Here is a 19,763-nt window from a genome sequence, read left to right on the forward strand (position 1 = left end):
TTTTAAGTGTTTGTGAAAAATATGAACAAATTTTAAAATACATGGATAAGAACTAGTAAATATATACTTACACAGAGGCAGCTTACAAGGTTAGACAAGTTGACGTGTCGAGGAGCAAACATGTGAAGCTGCTGAAGGCAAGAGATGGCTTGAGCTTGAACAAGGCAGTCAGGATTATCCTGCATCACTGCACAGCCCAAAAGGCAAGAAGTTCTTAAGGCTGACACTGCTGTACTGCTGCCTATATTGAGAATACAGAAGGTTATTTTTGCTTGTTTTTAAAACATGTATTTCTTTTTAATAAACATGATAACCTGTCTATTTTCCAAGCCAGCCATAACGTTCATCCTCCTAAATTATGATCCTTGTATCTGTGCTACACTTTGATATCCATGAGTAGGGATCACATTGCTTTCTGGTGATTTAGATGCAAATTTTAAATGTCTCTATCATAACTAAGACATAGAAGGGCTCCTAACTCTTGAAATATGAACACCTTCTGTTCTCATGCTAGAATTAAAAGATGTAAGAAATATACAATGTAAAATTCACATAAGAATTTCAGCCCATGGCAAGGCTCGGAGAACCAGTTCAAACAAAGGAAATTACGTCAAGAGACACTATTTTTGGAAAACCAGCAGTCATGTCATCTTGATTACGTAAAGTCAAGGCCTGTGAAATGCTGTCTTACAACTGTGCAAAGAAACTTAGATCTGTTTATTTGTTACATCTGCAATCACACACATTCAGTGTTTAGCAATTTGGTTGCTACAGCAAACCAAGTTGACACATTTGTATGCTACATACCTTGCAGCTCGGGGCCCAGAGTGGTAATGAGTGTATTCAAACAGCGACCAAGGCTCTGATGGACTTCAGTGTGAGCCGGAGGCACACTCAGCAACAGCAGGAGAACGAGAGACAAGGTAGGTTCCACATGCACGTGATACAAGGGCCCAGCCAGATCTACTATTAGTGACAGAGAGTGCAGTGCCCATGCCTGCAAAATAAGAGAAGCAGTAATGCAATCTATATCTGATATACATAAGACCATCTAAAACTTCAATAGTTAAAAGTGAAATTCAGTGATGAAATGCAATAGAAGTTGCACTTTTATGTTTCAAAGAAACAGAGAAGTTACACAAAGAAACTTTATCAATCTGATGTTGAGTAAGTAATTTTGAATATTTTACAAGGAACTGTATGTTGTACAATGAAACAATAATTTAAAAAATTTTCATTGTTAATAAACAAAAAATTGAAGGTAATAGTAAATTCGTTTAACAGTGATTATTATTCCTTTATTATATTCTATTATTTAAAAAGATTTCTTACAGTTCCTTGAGCAAGAACAAAATTCTGAAAAGATACTAGAGTTTCTGAAATAAACTATTGTTGTAGTTACAGTTAGTTGCAGCAATAGCCACATCTGTTTAATGTGAACAAACAGTTCCTCTTTGTGCAAAGATACTTTGGGAAAGCTTTAAAAATTATTTGATATTTAGACAAATACATTAAATACACTCAATGTCTCTTAAAGCTATTCTGATAGACAGCAGTTTTAGCCACAGAGAAATACCATTAAATCGTCTTTAAAATGTCTTGTCTTACTCAATGATGTGTATCCACCAAGTTCTACAGTATTCAGGCTAAAAATCCCTTTTATTTACTATATGACCCTTCAACAAAATATGCTGTGAGGCTAACACTGTAAAACAGACAAAAACTGACACAAACAAAACAAGTGCCCTCATAAACAGAAAATCCTGGGTACTATGTAGTCAAAGTCAAGATATAGGTGCTTGTGAAAAGAACCAATCCCTAAAACATCAGATACTGTTTTTGAAATGAGGCTTATTAGTCTCACAGATCATTGAAAAAGAATCTCCCACATCTCATCATAGTTCTTGCTATGGAAGTTGTTGATGGTAGATTTTGAGCAGGGGCAGTCTTCTACATTGCCTTTGTTGCTCCAGCTATTACCTGTGAGGTATGCCTGTGAGATTGTGAAGTGTCTTATTCTCACAAGAAAAAGAACCTTAAACTCCAGAATATAATTTAGTTAATTTGTAACATAACATTTTTATGTAAGTGACAAGTACCTGTACATCAGGAGAAGTACTGTCCTGAGACAAAGTATAAAGGATTCCAACACATGCATTCAGGTGCTGAGTAGAACTAATTCCTCCTAGGTACCTATACAGACATCCCAGAGCCAAAGAATGACCTGTTCTTGATACCACATCCCTAGCAGATTTTAGCCTATTAATGGAAAGAAAGATGTTAGTTTAATCACCAAGAATCTTACTATCTAATAAGCACATCTACAAATAAAATTTCTGGCACATAATCAGCAAAAAAAAATTTATTAGACACTATTATATTCCCAAAATTCTAAGTTCATACATAGTCTCTCATCTGAAGAAAGCACCAAAAATATTTTAGATACACTTAAATGATGGTGCTAGAACAGCAGAAAATTTAATTCATTTGCAAGTCTACATGTTTGCTTAGTTAGCCTCACACTAAGAAACATATGCAGAACTCAGGCAATGCTTTTTCCTGTTAATTTCTGAAGCGACATGAAATTCATGAAGGAAACCAGCCTCTGAAAATTATCATAATAGGTGTCAGGTGGATTTCTCAAACATTTTATACACTCAAGCAGTCTCTTTTCATGCTTATTGTGAACTTACTTGTCAAAACTGACTTGCGCTAATCCAGCAGTGAAGGCACTGTCAGAAACCACCTGTGCCAACCTGGCCAAACACTCTGCAGCAGCACATCTTAGAAGTGGATTATTGCTTTCCAAGGCACCCATTACCAACATCAGGGCAGATCTTCTAACTTCTTCTGAACCCAAACTTCCCCTGCAGTTAGCCAAGTGCTAAAAACAGACATTAAATATATTAAACAGTTAGACAGTAATCAGTGTGCTTTTCTGTCCATCATGCAAAAAATACAAGACCTGCAGAAGGATTTTGATTTTCTTCCCCTTTGTCTGAGGAATTAATCTCTTTCAATTTGCTGTTATGAGAGTTAGATGTCTAATACCACATAACTGTACATCACAGCACAACATTATAGTATCAACATTATGATTTTAGGAAATACTGTTTTGATTGCAGTGACACCAGATAAAGCAACATATTAGCATAGAATTTAGGAAATAATATCAAGAAGAAACCCCCCCCCCCCAAAAAAAAAATCTCAGCTCCAAACATTTGCCTAAGAAGTCAAGAATGAAAACTGCACATGAACAGAGAAAAATGCAAATAAAGCATTAATGAAAATGAACAAATACCAGATAATTATGAGATCACTTTACTTTACCAATTGTTATGATTTTATTTACCCAGGAAGAAATACAAAAGACAGTGAAAAATATAGAAATTATATAAACAGAATTTCTCCTTATCTCTTATTTGAATGACACTAGTATGGATGCTAGTACACTAGAGCGTACTAGAACAGGTTTCCCTAAAACTAATATTAAAAAAGGGGAAAAATTAAACAGTGATTCATTTGCAGTCAAGAAAACTATGATATCACAAAACAATGTATTGCCATAGAAAACAGGACTGATCACCTTGACTGTTAATCAAAACAAAAACTTCTGTGTACTGTGCTGGTTTGGACTGGGGTACAGTTAATTTTCTTCACAGTAGCAAGCATGGCGCCGTGCTTTGGATTTGTGCTGAACACAGGATTGACAATACTGAGATGTTTTGTTATTGCTGAGCAATGCTTATACAGAGCCAAGGCCTTTTCTGATTCTTTTGCCACCCTACCAGTGAGCACAGTGGGGGTGCACAAGGAATTGGGAGGAAACACAGCTGGGATAGCTGGCCACAATGGAGCAGAGAGAGATTCCATACCATATGGCAGTCAAAAGATAGTTATTTAGCATAAATAAGTTTTAAGTAGAATGAGTTACATGGAGGTAAAATACTCAGTGATTTAGGATACTTTTTGCCCAGCTTTACCGGTTTAGCATGAGTAGCTGGTTTAGGTAAAGCCTTAGGCCGATAGACATCTAGAGATGTTGTCACCTGGAATGGAGTTAATTTTCTGAGTAATTTTCCTAGCAGCTGGTACAATGCTGTGTTTTGTCTTTAGCATGTGAACACTGATAAAACACTGATGTTTTGATTGCTGCTAGGTAATGGTTATCCTAAATCTAGGGCTTTTTAGTTTTCTGTGCTCTGCCAGAGAGCAGATGCATCAAAAATGGAAATCAGAAGATCAGGACAGAAGAAGCTGCAATTCCTCAAGAACTACCTACCTGCACAGACAGAGGGAAAGAACCCAATAACATATTAGAAGACCCCTTACCAAAAATCACCACTGGGCCCAGAGACACGTGCAAGGCATGCATATGAAGGGTAGATGCATAAATCATAAGCGCATAATTGCCTAGAGATTTTTTGTCATGAGTACCTCTCCAGAAGGACCCAGCATAAGCTGACCTGCTGCTGTATAAGTCTATTAAATAACTTAGTTTTTTAGATTTGATGCCTGACACTCAGCTACAGGAAATCCAGAGTCATGCTGGAAGAAGGAGGAAGAACACCAGAGTGAGTCTATGTGACAATGAAGAGACAGAGGACACCTGTCTGCTCTCGGGGCTGCCTGCTGCAAAGGGGCTCCTGTCCCAGCAGCTCAAGTCTCAGATGGTCTGTGCCTGACTCCTCAAACACTGTGACAATGCTCTGGCAGCAGCTCTTCCTTTAACATGGAATTGTGATTAGCATATCACAATGGGAGGAGCCAAGGGAATGTTTGGAGTGATGGTTTTTGGACTTCCCAAGTGACTGTTAGGCATGACAGAGTCCTGCTTGCCTGGAAACAGCTGAACACCTGCCTGCTGATGGGAAGTTGGAAATGAATTCCTTTTTCAGATATGCTTGTGTGCATGGCTTTTGCTGTCCCTATTAAACTGTCTTTACCTCAACACAAGAGTTTTCTCACTTTTACTCTCGCAATTATTTCCCCCATCCCACTGTGGGGAGAGCGAGCGAGTGGCTGCGTGGCTGGGTTTAAACCACAGCAACAGATCTATCTGAACCAAGAGATGATGTGGTTAAGTAAAAGAGAGAGAAAGATAAACCAAGAAGAGAGAGAGAGAGAGCAGATTTACCTTTAAAGAAGTAGAAAAGGCTGACACAACATGTAGATGCACTATTTGCTGTCGAGATCCTTTCGTTTGCTTTATGGAATTCAACAACTGTTCTAACACCTGGAGCCTTAGACAAAAACAGAAAAGAAACCACATAATTGAAAATTAAGGAAATGAATCAATATTTTTTATTTTAAAATCCTGTAAAAAAAAAATCTATCTATAAAACCAGAGGTGGAACAAATCAACTCTTGAGCATTTTCCTTCAACTGGCATTCCTTGTCTACTACCAAAAAAAATATTGTGTATTCCATATAAAAATATGAACTTCCATATATGAACATGAACTTTTTACATTTGTCTCCTTAAATGTATTCACAGATAATCACTGATATCTAAGTAACACTGAACAGACATTATTAAAAGGAACTACATATGGGAATAATGCATTTTAATTTACAACCGAGAAAGGAGGACACAAAGGAAAAAGAAATGAAAATGTATTTATCTGCAGCAAATAATTCATGTCTTGCGAAACAAGTGAAGAAAACCAAACTGGTTGGTTGATTGGATGTCACCACCAAAGCTGGTGACAAATAGGGCAAAAAAACCCAAAGACAAAAACAAAATCCACAATAAAAGCAGTCAATGAATACAGAATAAAGAAGTAAAGACAAGTCAGAAGAACAAATAAATAATTTGGCAATTTTATTTGCAGGTATTCTTCTATAAAAACATCTGCCTGGAACCCACACTAAACCCCAAGCATTTAAAGTTGTGAAGACATCAAGACTCAGGACTCATCAAGACTAAACACTCATCCCACACAGGAAACTATAAAACTTACTATCACCAACTATAATGATCATGAGCTAACCGAGGTCCAATTACAGCAGGCTTTGAAACATAAAGCTATTTAATTTTAAAATAATTCATCTGCTCTAAAGCTGCATTCAAAAATATTACCACACAGAAGTACACAGAAGCAACCGCATGCAAAAATCTTCAGGAATTTTATGCTTTAGCAATCAGTGTGCTTATAAATGTGAAACAAACCAAAATGCCATGTATGCAGTGAGAAAATACATAGACAAAAACCCAAAAGAAGTTCTTGATCTCTTTGAAGTATTCTTGTACCTTGACAGAACTGTGTTGAGACACGCACTCATTTCTCCCCATCCACTTTTTATGAAGAATGTATTATGCATTAAGCACCACAAAAACCGCATAATATCTCCCAAAATAGCTTCCATTTTGATCTGGCTGTCAAAAAAACCCATTATTTTTCTGGGTCCACAGATTTGCTATGACAATAACCTCTTTTTGGATGTGCCTTTTTGTTGTTAGTAACTTCAAAGAGAAAAGTCCAATAATTTGGTGGTCTGATGCTATTCAGATGGTTTACAGACTCCACTTATGCAATTCATTATTTTTTCAGAACTGTTTTCTTCTGCAATCAATGTCAAACACTGTGACCATCTTACAACATCTCCTAAATTCCCCAGCAGTTACAGTTACTACTTTACCTGTGAGATTCTGTTATGTGGGAAAACATAACTCCAAAAAGTCGACTTGCTGCACTGATAACAGATAAAGCAGGAGGTAGTGGTTTAGGTACTGAATCCCCTTTTGCAAATTTCTCATAAATTGAGTAAGGGTCATACTCCAGGCTGCCACCAGCTATGCTGTTACCTAAAAGGAGCTGTAAGAAGGAGAAGAGTGATAGCCATATTTTTGACCAAGTCTAAATAAGCACTGATCTAAATAACTACAACTGTACAAAAATACAGTAGTACCTCTATAACAGAACAAAAAGTACCTGCTCTTCAATAAATCGGTGGTCAGTCTCCTGCAGTAAGGGACCGAGTAAAAGGAGATCGTTCTCATGACAAAGGGATGGAAGCAAGAATGCAGAGGCATCAATCTGGCTATCTGCGACAGTCAAGTCAGTCACTAACTCCTTCAGAACAGAACTGAAGTCTCCTTTAAATTCAAGAAAATATATTCAAAACTATTGGTTAGTTACTTGCCACAAGCAACTTCGGGAGCAATATATTTATACTGAAATAGTAACAACCATGTAACATTCCTCCTTAGTCCTCAAATAGTAAATTAGAGAAGACTCTGTTAGAGGGGAAGCCACAGAGCAGTAGCTGACATAAGTAAGCTAAGCACCCACAGCAATCTAGAAGCAGAAAAACAGAGACCTTTTTCTTTACAGAAGACATAAATGCCATACAACTGTCAGTAAATTAGTTACACTTACAAATAAAATAGAAGGGAAATGGCAGTTATGAACACAGCCATATTTTCTTCTATTTCCTGAAAATTAATGCTGTGGAATGTATTATGTAATCACAAAGGAATACTTCAACTTGGCAAGCAGAAGTAATTTGAAACATCCATAGGTTTGATAAATAAGCAAAAGCTGATGAATGCAGTCCCCCATTTTAGGAGTTTGCTTGCAAAAACCAAAGCAGGAGCTTACTGTAGGTTTATTGTAGGAGTTATTTTAAGTTATGATAAATTTCACTGTAGTTAAAACTTCCACATATTGTTGCATATAATATTTCTGACTAGGTTGTACACAATACAAAAAAAACAACACTGGGCATTTTGAGTCAGACTATTTAGGTCATTAAAATAGTCTTTGTAGTGAGAGAACATTTCCAGTGCTGAATCACATGTGATGAGAAAGGACTGGTTTGCAATTGTGTTGAAAAACACTGCAGAACTGATCTTAAAGAATGTACTTGGTCTTTACATAAATATTACATAACAATTTGCCTCCAGAGCATTAAGATTGAAAAGTCAAGTCCCCATGAATTGGGAATTATCACCACTAAGAAGTGGGGAGGGGGGAGAGATGGGCACTTAACACCACATATCCAATTCCTTGCATTCAATTTGGATGTTAGGTGATCACACAATTACATGTTTGCACTGAAGCTGCTTATAAAGTTTCAAGACACGGAAGTTTCGAGAAGTGGGACAACACAGTTTTCAGCGCCTCATGAGTACAAGCAGAGTTATTAGCATACTTAGAGCTGATAGCTGCAACCAGATACTTAACCCTCCCTGGAAACAGAAGCTATTCTGAGAAGCTGACTTTCTCTCCCCTACCCGTGGAACCCCTGGCCCTATCAGGCTGTTTCCCCTGCAGGCATCTGTTTGTTTGGCCTGCCTCCCTGGCTAATTAAGCAAGCACATAATTTTTCCAAAAAACATTACTCAAATCTAAATGCAAAATATTTGCACTATCAAATGTATTGCAAGGTGCACAGATAATGTGTGAAAGGAATTGAAACTGAGCCTTTCAAAAGCTATTACAGTTAACAACTAGAAACTGTTCTTTCATTATTACTCATCATCATGACAATTTTTTATTTTTTTTAATCCCCTTCCTATGAATCATACCAGCTTTTGAAATAAAATTTCATGGAGATACCCGGCATTTTTTAACCAAATAAAGTTTTATTTTAGTCCTGGACAGTTGGCAATCCTCAACACTTTAAACGATATTGTAAAGCAGTTCAAAAATTTAACCCAGAATGCTGTTTCAGCATTCTAGCAATTCATCTCAACCTATTAAGAAAGAGAAGTGAATGCAGGGAATGCCTGTATTCAATTTCATGGTTTAAACTGTGGAACATAACAAGCACAAAAAGCTGAAGAATGAAAAGAACCCTAATGAGTTTTCTGACAAAACATATTAATTTCAGACAACAGAAAACATCAAGAAATCTAACAGAATTCAAGCCACTGAAGTTATTTTTGTGAAATTTTCAATTTGGACAATATAAAACCTTTTATATTAACTCACAAGAAATAAATGTTTAGCCTTGAAAACATGAGTACATTATAATCCAAAACCAATGACACATGAAAATGATCACAAATATGATTTGTCATCTTAGAACCAGCTCTCCTCAGCTTAACAAGTTCATACTTTGGATCAGATAAATTACAAGTCTTATCCATTCATACACAAAGGAAGACAGCAACCAAAACATGTTAAATGCATTTCACTGATGTTCAAGTTTACCTAATATGTTCTTCTCATATCTGCCACTGCTGAAATAATGCAAAAAATAAATTATGATGCATGCATACTCATGGTAAAACTTTGTAAAATTCTGCTGTTTGAGCAGATATGATTTCTATGATGACAGCAGTGAAAGAAACACTGAAGAGGCAGAAAGTGAGCAGGAAAGGACCAAGCAGAGCCTAAATCGTAGTATCTCAGACCTCAGAAATCTAAATGCATGCATTGACAAAGAAGCTAAGGTATATGAAAAGTCTGTTTTCAACTGTTTATTTTCCTGGCTATTTTGTTTTGTTCCTCTTGTGCTAAAGAAAACAAGTTTTGCACATTATTTACAAATACTAAAAGTTACAACTCCTGATACATGTTTCCATCATCAATTTTCTCAACAATTGAGAACAACTTACAGATTTCTATCATCTGGCTAACCACCTGGACTGAAGAAAACAAATACAAAAGAAATAAAATCATGAACTGGCAAAAGCTTCTCAATCAGTGTGTCACTCAGCCATGTAAAATGAGCCCTGTGGTGCAACACAAGAGTACTCCTAATATTGTTCCTATTTATAATGACTAAATGTAGACATTGAAAAAAACATCATGAGTTCCATAGTGACATTGTTTCTCCACACAATTTATTTTAAAAGTTGCCAGTATTTGCAAACACATACAGTTTCTGCACGAAGCTATCATACTGGAAATAAAATTGAAATAATGGTATTTGTTTCAAGTTTTACCTTAGAAACTTTTCATTGCATTTTTAAATGAGGCATACCTGTATGTTAAGATATATAAAAATAAGTTCTGGCAATGTATGCATTTCCATTCCTTCCCTACTCTCATACTTCTGTATTACACATGAGTGTACATTTCTGAGACTACACCTGTGAAATTACTGTTTTGATTCTAAGGCTATTTTCAAAGATTTCAGCAGGGTGCCCACTTATTTATAATAAACTGTTCAGCATTTTCTTTATTTTTTGTACCAGAATGCAGCATTCTCAGCTAGACTGCTCTCTCACAAGAGGTACATTTTGCAAGTCATACTGTAAAACACTGTGTATTTTCAATGAAGTTAGAACATATACAAAAATCCCAAACACACCAAGAAACCCAGCCATACCCAAATATTTGTGTTCTGTAACATGTCACTCCTGTAATACAAGAACAAAAGCAATAACTTGCTCTCAGGGGTGGAGGTGTAATTTTCATTCACAAATGAGTATTATACGCTATGCTTCATTATATACATACTTCTAACGTGAGAACAGCTTTAAGGTACAGGTAAGGGATTTGTCCCAATTCCCTTAGCAGTTACCACTAGATGGAGCAGATTGAGTAAGGACTCCCTCCAAAATCCAAAATACAGAGGACACAGCCAGTTCAGAGCATGGTTGCTCCATATCATCTCTATCCTGAAGAATATCCTCTGCATCTCTTCACAGCTGACAAAAACACTATGGCTCCTTACTGCAGCCCATAAACTACTGTACAACACATGATTTAAAGACAACAAAGATATTAAATATTCTAGCTGAAAGCTAGACTCATCCATGTACAGATCAGAGACCTAGATTCTTTTTGTTATGTTCTCCTATAAAAAGTAAGCCAATCTCCAGATTTTGTTGAAATGGTTCTTTAAATACAAACCCTTTATCCACAATCTGCACAGGATCAGAGTAATATATCTCTAATATATACTTCGTTAAATGAATTAATTTGAATTCTTTCAATGGTCTATATCCAATTAGTTTAAGCTAAAGTTACACCTTTGGAAATTAGGATTTAATGGAAAAGTAAAACAAGCATAAAAGAAAAGAAATTTTTCAACTAGTTTGAAACTGAAACATTGTCTAACTTCAAGTATCAACCAAAAACAGAGCGAAAGAGTCTATTTGTAACAGAGGTCTGTACTGGAATTAGAAGGGAAAAAAGATCATGAACAGTAGCTTTTCAAAGCCACAGTGACTTTGCTACAATTCATCAAACTTAAATAGAAGGAATAGTTTGTTTTTTAGAAAAGGTGGAACTAATTTTTGCTGGCTGAATATGTGTTGGACAAAAACTTTAAAATGAGCCCATAGTATTCTTAATGGATTTCTCCTTGTATGGAAATACATACCTTCGTAGGCCTTTGGGGGCAATACTGCTAATAATTCATACAGTTTCTGTCTGTAAACCGTTGATGGTGTTTTTAAGGAATTTCCATATGATTTGTATAATGAAGAAAGCCTTAAAATATAAAAAGCACATTATAGATAGGAGGGACTTGAAGTTTTATGCAACACCCCAGTTTCATTTGTACCACACTACTGATTGCTTTTAAAAAATATACATATTAGAAGTACATTTTGATTTGCACAAAGAACAATAAAAGAACACCAATTTATTTCACATGTTCTGACAGAATGTCTGTTGTCCATTTCCAAGCATTATTTTCATTTAATACTAGAGAAACAAACAAGATTCCTATTTCCTTTGATTGTACCTATATTTATCACAACAAACTTTTGTGGATGTGTTTCTCTAAGTTAGAGCTTAGGACCCAAATACATTAAATTATTCTATATTCAAAAGGCAAAAGTTCAATAAAACTCTTTCCAGCTTAGATCTGAAATTAAATACAAAAAATATCCACGTCCAAAAGATGTTATTCAAAGCATATTTTTGAATTTACTGTCTTATTTAATAAAAAATAATGGTATATAAATGCAAATGAATATGCTTTATTAAAAAAGCAGTATACAAAAACAACCTTAAAAACCCTGGTAAAAAAGTGTTCCTTAGATTTTTCACAACAGTGGAATTTGCAAACACAAACACTGAATTTTGTCCCTTGAAAAGTTTTTTCTTTAGGAAGTGCACTAATCAAATACAGATTACTCCAGCAATTCAAATAACAGTTTTATACACACACTTACTGTGTCAATAAATCAACAGCACTTGGGAGAGGAGGAAGAAGTCTCTGAACAACTTCATCCGTAAGAAGACCAGCACAGTGGGAAACAAAGCTTTTAACAGCTAGAAAAGGAATTGGATTTCAATTTACTTAGTGTGAGATATGTTGAAGAAAAAAAAAAATCACATTAGCAAAGTAATTACATTCCTACATCACTCATAATGAATAAAAGTAGAAATGAAAAAAGTCAGATGCACAATTTCAGTGTCTCAGCTTGGACATTCATATCCTGACTTTTAATTGCATACATAAATGCAATTATTTACTGCATTTTGTTAAGAACTAAGTGATGGTAAGTAACTGAACTTCAAATAATTCCATAATAATTATTAAAAAAAAAAAAAGGAGGATGATCAAATGCTTACTGCTAACTTCACTAGTTTTCCATTAAAATTTAGTTCAATTACTATACTCCAGGATCCAATTAATATGCATATAATTTACAGAAAACTAAACCTGAGTTTCATTTCCAAAAGCACCTAGAGAATATACCATGTTAAGTACCTATTTTCTAAAGAAAAGATATTTAAAGGTTAATTGTTTACGTACTTCTAAAACGAAATAACTATTGAATTCCACACTTTGTGATATATCTTAGTACTGAGACAGAGGGGTGCTTACTATACCAGGGTTCACATTTCTGGAAAGCCAAGCACCCTTTAGTACTCTAGAATACAAGACTGAAACACGTTCAGTATTTGAAGATCACTGGGGTATTTTCTTGAAACCCCACATTCACAGCATTTCATGATAAACAATTGCGACCTACCAGAGAGCAAACACATTCAAAGTGCTCTTTCCTGGCTGAGAATCGCAACTACCTAATTGTAATTTTTACCCACGTCCTTTGACTTTCACAAACATGTTTGAATGACTCACCAATTCTATTTTGTAAGTTGCTTGCAGAAAACAGAACCACTATTTTCCAAATACAATAGACTGTATAAACAACAGAACATACCCTGCTTTGGATCTTCAGTCATTGTTGTGATTTGTTTGCTAAACAAGAGAAGCAACCTTTCTGATTATCATTTATTGCTTGAAAATAAACTCATTAGAAGAAGGAGAGGAAAAACTCTCTCGGGTTTTTTTGTTTGGTTGGTTTTTTGTTTGTTTCTTTTGTTAGGGTTTTTTCCCTACAAAATGAAACATATACATAAACATTGATATACAAGCATGTATGCTATATAGGAAGCAAATATAGCCTTTACCATAAAAAATCAGTATGAAGTGTTCTTGTTCCTTCAGAAAGAAAATTAACTAAGAGCCCAATTATAAATATGCAGAGAAAGACAGTAAATCCTGCTTACCACAGAGGGCACCAGCACGACCTTCCAGTGTTACTTGCCAGGTAAATGCATCTCCTCGTGTCTTCTCTGTTTCCAGGTCTTTAGGAGATGATGGAAAGATGCACTTCCACAGTAACAGGATCCGTGGCAGATGATGTTGGACAACTGCAGGACCTGTAAACATTGGCAGCTGTCAGACCAATGCAAGGATTAATAAAACTAACTTTTCTTTCCTTCTCTTTTTTTGTTGTGTTCACAAAATCTTTGCAGGAGTGAACTAAACCATATGCTACTTTCCCAGCCTTATCACATATAATTTCTCAAATATTTACTGTTTTGGTACTTATTTATCATATATAACTACATACCCATTGACACATTTACTAGTACATTACCAAACCAACCACAATGTCTGTTTGGTACAAAGTACAGACCCTGTGGATCACCAGCATAAAAGATCAACAGTAAAGTTCAGAAAAGCAAACACTTGTTTTAGGTTAATTAAGTATAACAATGTTAACAAATTAAAAAAAAAAAAAAAAAGGGTGTTGCTGGGCAGAAGTAATACCTGAAAACATTAAATATATGACCAAAGCCAATAAAATACATTCTTGATTAGTACTTTATTGATCACAGTCAATAATCTGACCAGTAATACACCTTTAAAAGTTCTGTAAGATTTCAAACGCTTAACAAGAGGGAAATACAAAGTATTAGCTCATTTTTTTATTTTAAAATTCTTCATGAACACTAGAACATTTGGTTAGATTCACTTTGAAATTTATTATCTACATTTAATTAATAGCAGTCCCACTCCAATCACTATTTTTCTGACACCACTCCCAATGAACACCCAATAGTAAATTTGAACGAGATAACATTTTTATCTCAGAAAGGTTTTCTAAATATTTCACCGTTTGGGGTTTTAAAAATTATTTTGCACCAGTAAATTAGACAAAACCTCAAACAAAAAAATCAGAGACAGAGCACTGAACACCTTAATGCAGATTAAGAAGAATTGTAGAAAGCTACTACCTAATGTCATGAGAGCACCTATCAAGAGCCATCCAGCCTGCATTCGCTGCAGTGAAATGCGACTGTTCTGAGAAGCAGAACACAACAAATCCTCTGCTACTGTCATGATTACCTTCAAAGTAAAAGAGAAAAACAGAGAATCACATTTTGGTAACTACTAGTTTTTTTTCAATACTATTTGATGTAATACTTAATCCTATTCTCTTGCTCCCAGAGGAAGAGTGGCATCTTCCTCTTACACTATGGCAATAAACTCAAGCTCATGAAGTTGCACTTCCTGACTTCAGTACTAGTCTGGCCAGTTCTCTGGAGTACTACACAAATTCCTTTGCTGCTTTGTACCCTCTCCTTTATCAGCAGTATAATTTCCACAGGAACCTGCATTGGAAGGATACAGGTGTTCTGATATTCTGTTTATGTCACAATGTATGCAAGACATCTATAAATTACAGCTCAGAAAAAGGGTTGAGAGTGGTAATTATGTTTTTTATCCCTGCTGCAGAATAAAGTCTACCATTCTCTCTGACTATTTTTCAATTCAACAAATGGTATGACTGACAAATAAATTAAAATAGTGTAGTTAGAATTAATCCTATTTTAGCTGCTCCAGAATAACTGCACATGCCCACTATGTGCTAAATGCAAGGTGACTCCACTTGTTACCAAAAGGTACCTACAACATACACTGAGGAACACCCTTGTGTCCATGTACAATTACCACAGAATGGCTACAAATGCTCTAAGTATTCTGCATGTAGTTTGCTTCAATTATGTTTCACATATGCTAAAAAATATCTTACATCTTGCATTACATCCAGTCTCCAAAATAAACTGCTCATAAGTCAGTATTCCAAGTAAGAAGTGTCATTATCAAAAGTATAATTGAAAGGCTTCAGTTTAACAAACATCCTTATACAAATTCTTTTCACACTTAAAATGTTATGAAAGGTTGCACATGAAAGTTTGCTTCGTTAATGTTCGAGATTTTTACACTTCCAAAACTTCATTTGACATATTTTTTCCAATCTGAAAGCATTAGTTTTCCCAGTTCCACAATGCTACCAAGTGGTTGTAAAAGAAGAAATGTATTTGTATAGATTCCTGCTAGAGTTAATACATTTGATTATAAATTAAAACAGTACCTTTTTTTAAATTTTACTACTAAAAATCACTAAAAGACTTAGTATACTTACGCTACCTATAAAGCATACATGCTAGAATGGATGTATTTTAATTGTTTCTGACAATTTTTCTCTGTGTACTAGGAGGAATGCCTGATATTTGAAGAATTTTTAAAAACTGAATTATAAGCAATAGAACAGAATGTTAAATATATATAAATTCACTAATTACTTTATTTTCTTTAGGTTCCACCTGCAACTCTAACTGCCCTCTCAAAGGACAATCCATTAATATAGAACAGCTTCTCTACAAATCACTATTGTCTATGTTTGATATTTCCTTGTCAAAACTGCTCTACTCAACACTGGTCTCTTTCTGCTCCTCAGAAGAGAAACTAGTCTGGAATCTGGCAGTGTTCCTAGGAGAGAGCAGAAAAGGGCTTTTGTCAACTGTTCTGTTCTTCCCCCAGCCAGCTTAGTACTGAATACAGTGTTCTTCCCACATCTTTTTTTGTGCCCTCCCATACCTCCTCCCTAGCCCTATTTCATCCTATTATATTCCTCTAAAAGAAATCTTTATTAAGAATTCTGTTTCTCTGTTAAACAGAAACTTCAGCTCTGCTTAGGTACATAGTATTTGAATGCCACTTCTTATCTATAAAAGTAGGCAAACTCCATTCATTTTGTTCTCTCTGCATGATCTTCAGCAATCACAAGGAAAAGTTCATCAGTCTCTGATGTCCAGAATGTTCTCAATGTCCACTGATGCTGAAACAGCTATTTCCAGAAGAAAGAATGTAAGTTTCTACATTATGCAAAAAAATTAGCACATACTGCTGACATTTCTGATCCACCATAGTTTTCCAAACATGAGTAACTCAGTGGATAAAGTTGCCATTAAGATGGAAACAGCTCCTTCCCCCAGTCTTTATTTCTACAGCTGCATATCCTTAAAACTTCAGAGCACAGCATCTTCTATCTGCACTAGTGAGGAGATTGGCATCTTAGACTGAGTTAATGCAACAAGCTGATTTCTGTTATATTCTGTAAAACAAAACAAAAGTGTCTATCGGTTGGACTTGACCAAAGATTTTCAAGATAATCCATAACTGCAATTATTGCTGTAAGCACTGACTACCCTGTATACCTGAGAGTCATTCCCAAGAAACAGGAATTTCTGCTCCTGATATATGTGAGAAAAACACGTGCTTATTTGAGTCATGGTATGCTTCAAAGTCCTCTTCTTGACGAACCAAAGTATCCCATCAGTATCACTGGGTATTGTGATCAGTCACAAAGAAAACATGCAAATACCACTGCAAAAAAATATAACAACAGCCTATACGAAAAGTATTCATGCCATACCTTCCCTTTTCCATGTGGAATTCCTAAAGGACAATGTTTTACTGCACCCAGCAAAGCAGCAACAGCAAAACTATAGCCAGTTACTGCTTCTGGGCAGGATTTCAAAGCACTGAGTCGTTCAATGCAACGATCCAACAGCAGGGACACATAGGAGGGCAGTGCTACTGCAATACAGCGCAAACACCACGCTGCTGTCAGCCTAACTGAAATGCTGGGATGAAGAATGACAGAAATTACTGCCTCCAGAACACCTGAAAAACAATATGCACAAACACACTTAAGAAAGAGCAAGCAGATTGTCAAACAAGCACAGGACTGGCAAACAGCATGATCCAATTTCTATACTTCTCTTGAAAAAGTACTATTTTCTTATTTTTAAATAATTGTAACAAATTTAAATAATTAAGCTCTTTTTAGAAAAAATTATCCTGGATGAAATGTAACATTATGGAGAAAACCTAACATATTGCACTGTTATCCCCCAACATACATAGAAAATATCTGTAAGCTTCTGTAAGGAAGTAGAAATCCATGCCATAGATGCAGCTAAGTAAGAACAATAAAGGTACCCTGATAAATCTGTTTTATTATAAACATTATGAGGTGTTGCAATTTAAATACAACCCTTAATGGAGTAAAATTTAATTAAGCTTTTTTTTTTTTTTTAAATGACTTTCTTGTACAGGTTAGGAAAGATATAGAGCTCTTTGGGCAATGTCTGAAATTTTCCTACAGCCTCACTTTTTTTTTTTTTTTTTTTTTTTTTAAGTTTATTTGATTAAAACAGAAAATAACACAAGAACTATGGAGGATCCTGGTTAGGAGACTGAACACGAGAAGAATAGCCATAAGAAATCAAAGAAGATCACAGTGAACAAACAAATATAAATTTAATTTATACTCTGGTTCACAAAATAATTCAGGGCTTGTACCTGTACTGGAATCTTGCAGTAATGGTGCTGCTGTAGTTCCTAAGCCATGAATGAGACTTCCAAGTTCCTGAAGAGCACACACAAGCACATGCTGACTTGCTGTTAGATCTGTTGTATTAATTTTTGTTTCCAAGTTACCATCACTTATTGCAGCATCTGATAATAAATACAAGAAAATCACCATGAAATCATTACCAAAATCTAACTAACAGCTGGGAGAAATATTTTTGCCAGGAGTAGTAATTTATATTACTAAGTGAGCTTTTACCATTACCATTTTTATTATTGTTTTCATAAAGGGCTACCTTCACTGAGACAAGTACATTTCCTTTACTGAAAGGATGGTGTAGTAACATCTGTAAGGGCAAGAGTGTGGATAAATGGAAAATACCAAATTGCTTATCTTTACATGATGGGGAACGGTAGCTAACAAGAAGAGTGCTATTGTCTGCCCTACCAAAAGTAACTTGAATACTTTGATATTACTTGCCCGATTGTACTGCATTGTAGGAAAAAAGAAAGGGAAGAAAAGAATGAAATCTTGCAAGAGCAAGCAAGTGAGAAGGCAGAGACATGGAATGAAGAGGGAGAGAAAATCATGATGTTTTTTTGAGAGTTTATGTTTTGAGACACAAATCATTATGTCTGTTTAGACACAAAACATTTAGATATTTAAATCAGATACAACATGTACACCAGATGACAACAGGTTATGTTCAGGATTTTCTTTCTTCTCCTCCAGAAGGACAACGGTGGAAGATCAGAGGCTTTTTCTGGAAGCAGTGTACAAGACCTTAGCATGCAAGAGATCTGTTTTCTTCAGGAGAAATGCTCATTTGTCATTTAGGATCAAATGCTTCTTTTTTGAGCCTTCAGTAGTGTTAACTGCTCTGAACAGGAAGGCAGGATCTGACCAGACATGCATTATCTGCCAACCTAACTCACTTTACAATACTGCCTGTATACTATTATTGCAATTATTTCATTTGTTAATGGTTAAAATTACATTTGCCAGGAATGGAGTGTTAAAAAAATCTGTATATACTTATGTGGGTACAAAGTAAATAACCAGCCCAAGCTAAAAACAAAGCAGTCCATCAAAAGCCCTCTACATTATCATGGTAATAAATCAGTACTATATATTCTGTTTCTGTGGATTCTGGATTAGGTAGTTGGACAATCACTTAAAAAAGGAAAAACAGAGGCCCGAATGGATAATCTTGTTAGACCCATACCTACAACTTTCTTCAGTTTCCAGATGGCCTGACAAATCTCCTTGGCAGCTGCAATCTGAGCCTTTTCCCCAAGCAGGCCTCCTACTGTAGCTCGAAGGATGAATGAAACACAGCAGCGACAGCCGATAGCATCCATCGGACTCTGAACGGCCTTAGGGTGAGACTGAGACACCAGGTCTAGAGTATGGGATAGGAAGGCAGAGAAGTTCCTTTCAAGCCATTGTGCTCCTAGTGTAGAGACAAATACCACATATGCCTGAAAGAGATTTCAAAAGAAACATATTTTAGAGCAAAATATGTGGAAATTCACTGCTAACTATCCTACATACTTATTTTTTAAATCTTCACATTGCCACAACTAGAACACTAAACTGTAATGATTTATAAATTTATGCATCCATAAATCACATACATTCTCACTCTGCAATTTTTTATAATATGTATTATTTAAATTTTTAAAAATAATTTAAATTACTATCAAAACTGTTATGGGTCCCTTCCAACTTGGCATATTCTGTGATTCTGCACCAGTAATATTCAGCCTGCTTTGACTGTAAGTTATTCAAGCTGCTTGCCCATGTCATCTCATTCCAGAGTGTGAGAAATGGCAGTTTACCCTGCACAGGCACTTGTTATGTAAAACATTGTGTTTGGTCTCACTGAACA

The 19,763-nt window shown here is 35.5% G+C and overlaps 1 protein-coding gene across 5 annotated transcripts in view; it reads right to left on the reverse strand.

The window, feature by feature from the left end:
* HEATR5A (HEAT repeat containing 5A) overlaps positions 1-19,763 on the reverse strand; it is a 64,674-nt gene that overhangs the window by 24,842 nt on the left and 20,069 nt on the right. For all 5 annotated transcript variants that reach the window (XM_041397749.1, XM_041397742.1, XM_041397725.1 and 2 more), the window contains 14 exons: positions 19,098-19,353; positions 17,863-18,018; positions 16,931-17,181; positions 14,445-14,556; positions 13,431-13,583; positions 12,083-12,182; positions 11,284-11,393; positions 6,936-7,099; positions 6,643-6,818; positions 5,138-5,243; positions 2,694-2,884; positions 2,100-2,259; positions 808-997; positions 72-241 (listed from right to left, as the gene is read on the reverse strand). In XM_041397749.1, coding sequence (XP_041253683.1) covers positions 72-241; positions 808-997; positions 2,100-2,259; positions 2,694-2,884; positions 5,138-5,243; positions 6,643-6,818; positions 6,936-7,099; positions 11,284-11,393; positions 12,083-12,182; positions 13,431-13,583; positions 14,445-14,556; positions 16,931-17,181; positions 17,863-18,018; positions 19,098-19,353 — 2,295 coding nt within the window. The remainder of the gene's footprint in view (positions 1-71; positions 242-807; positions 998-2,099; positions 2,260-2,693; positions 2,885-5,137; positions 5,244-6,642; positions 6,819-6,935; positions 7,100-11,283; positions 11,394-12,082; positions 12,183-13,430; positions 13,584-14,444; positions 14,557-16,930; positions 17,182-17,862; positions 18,019-19,097; positions 19,354-19,763) is intronic.

This window comes from Onychostruthus taczanowskii, unplaced genomic scaffold (genome assembly GCF_017590055.1).
Source record: "Onychostruthus taczanowskii isolate IOZ18803 unplaced genomic scaffold, ASM1759005v1 scaffold1, whole genome shotgun sequence".
Classification (NCBI taxonomy): Eukaryota; Metazoa; Chordata; class Aves; order Passeriformes; family Passeridae; genus Onychostruthus; species Onychostruthus taczanowskii.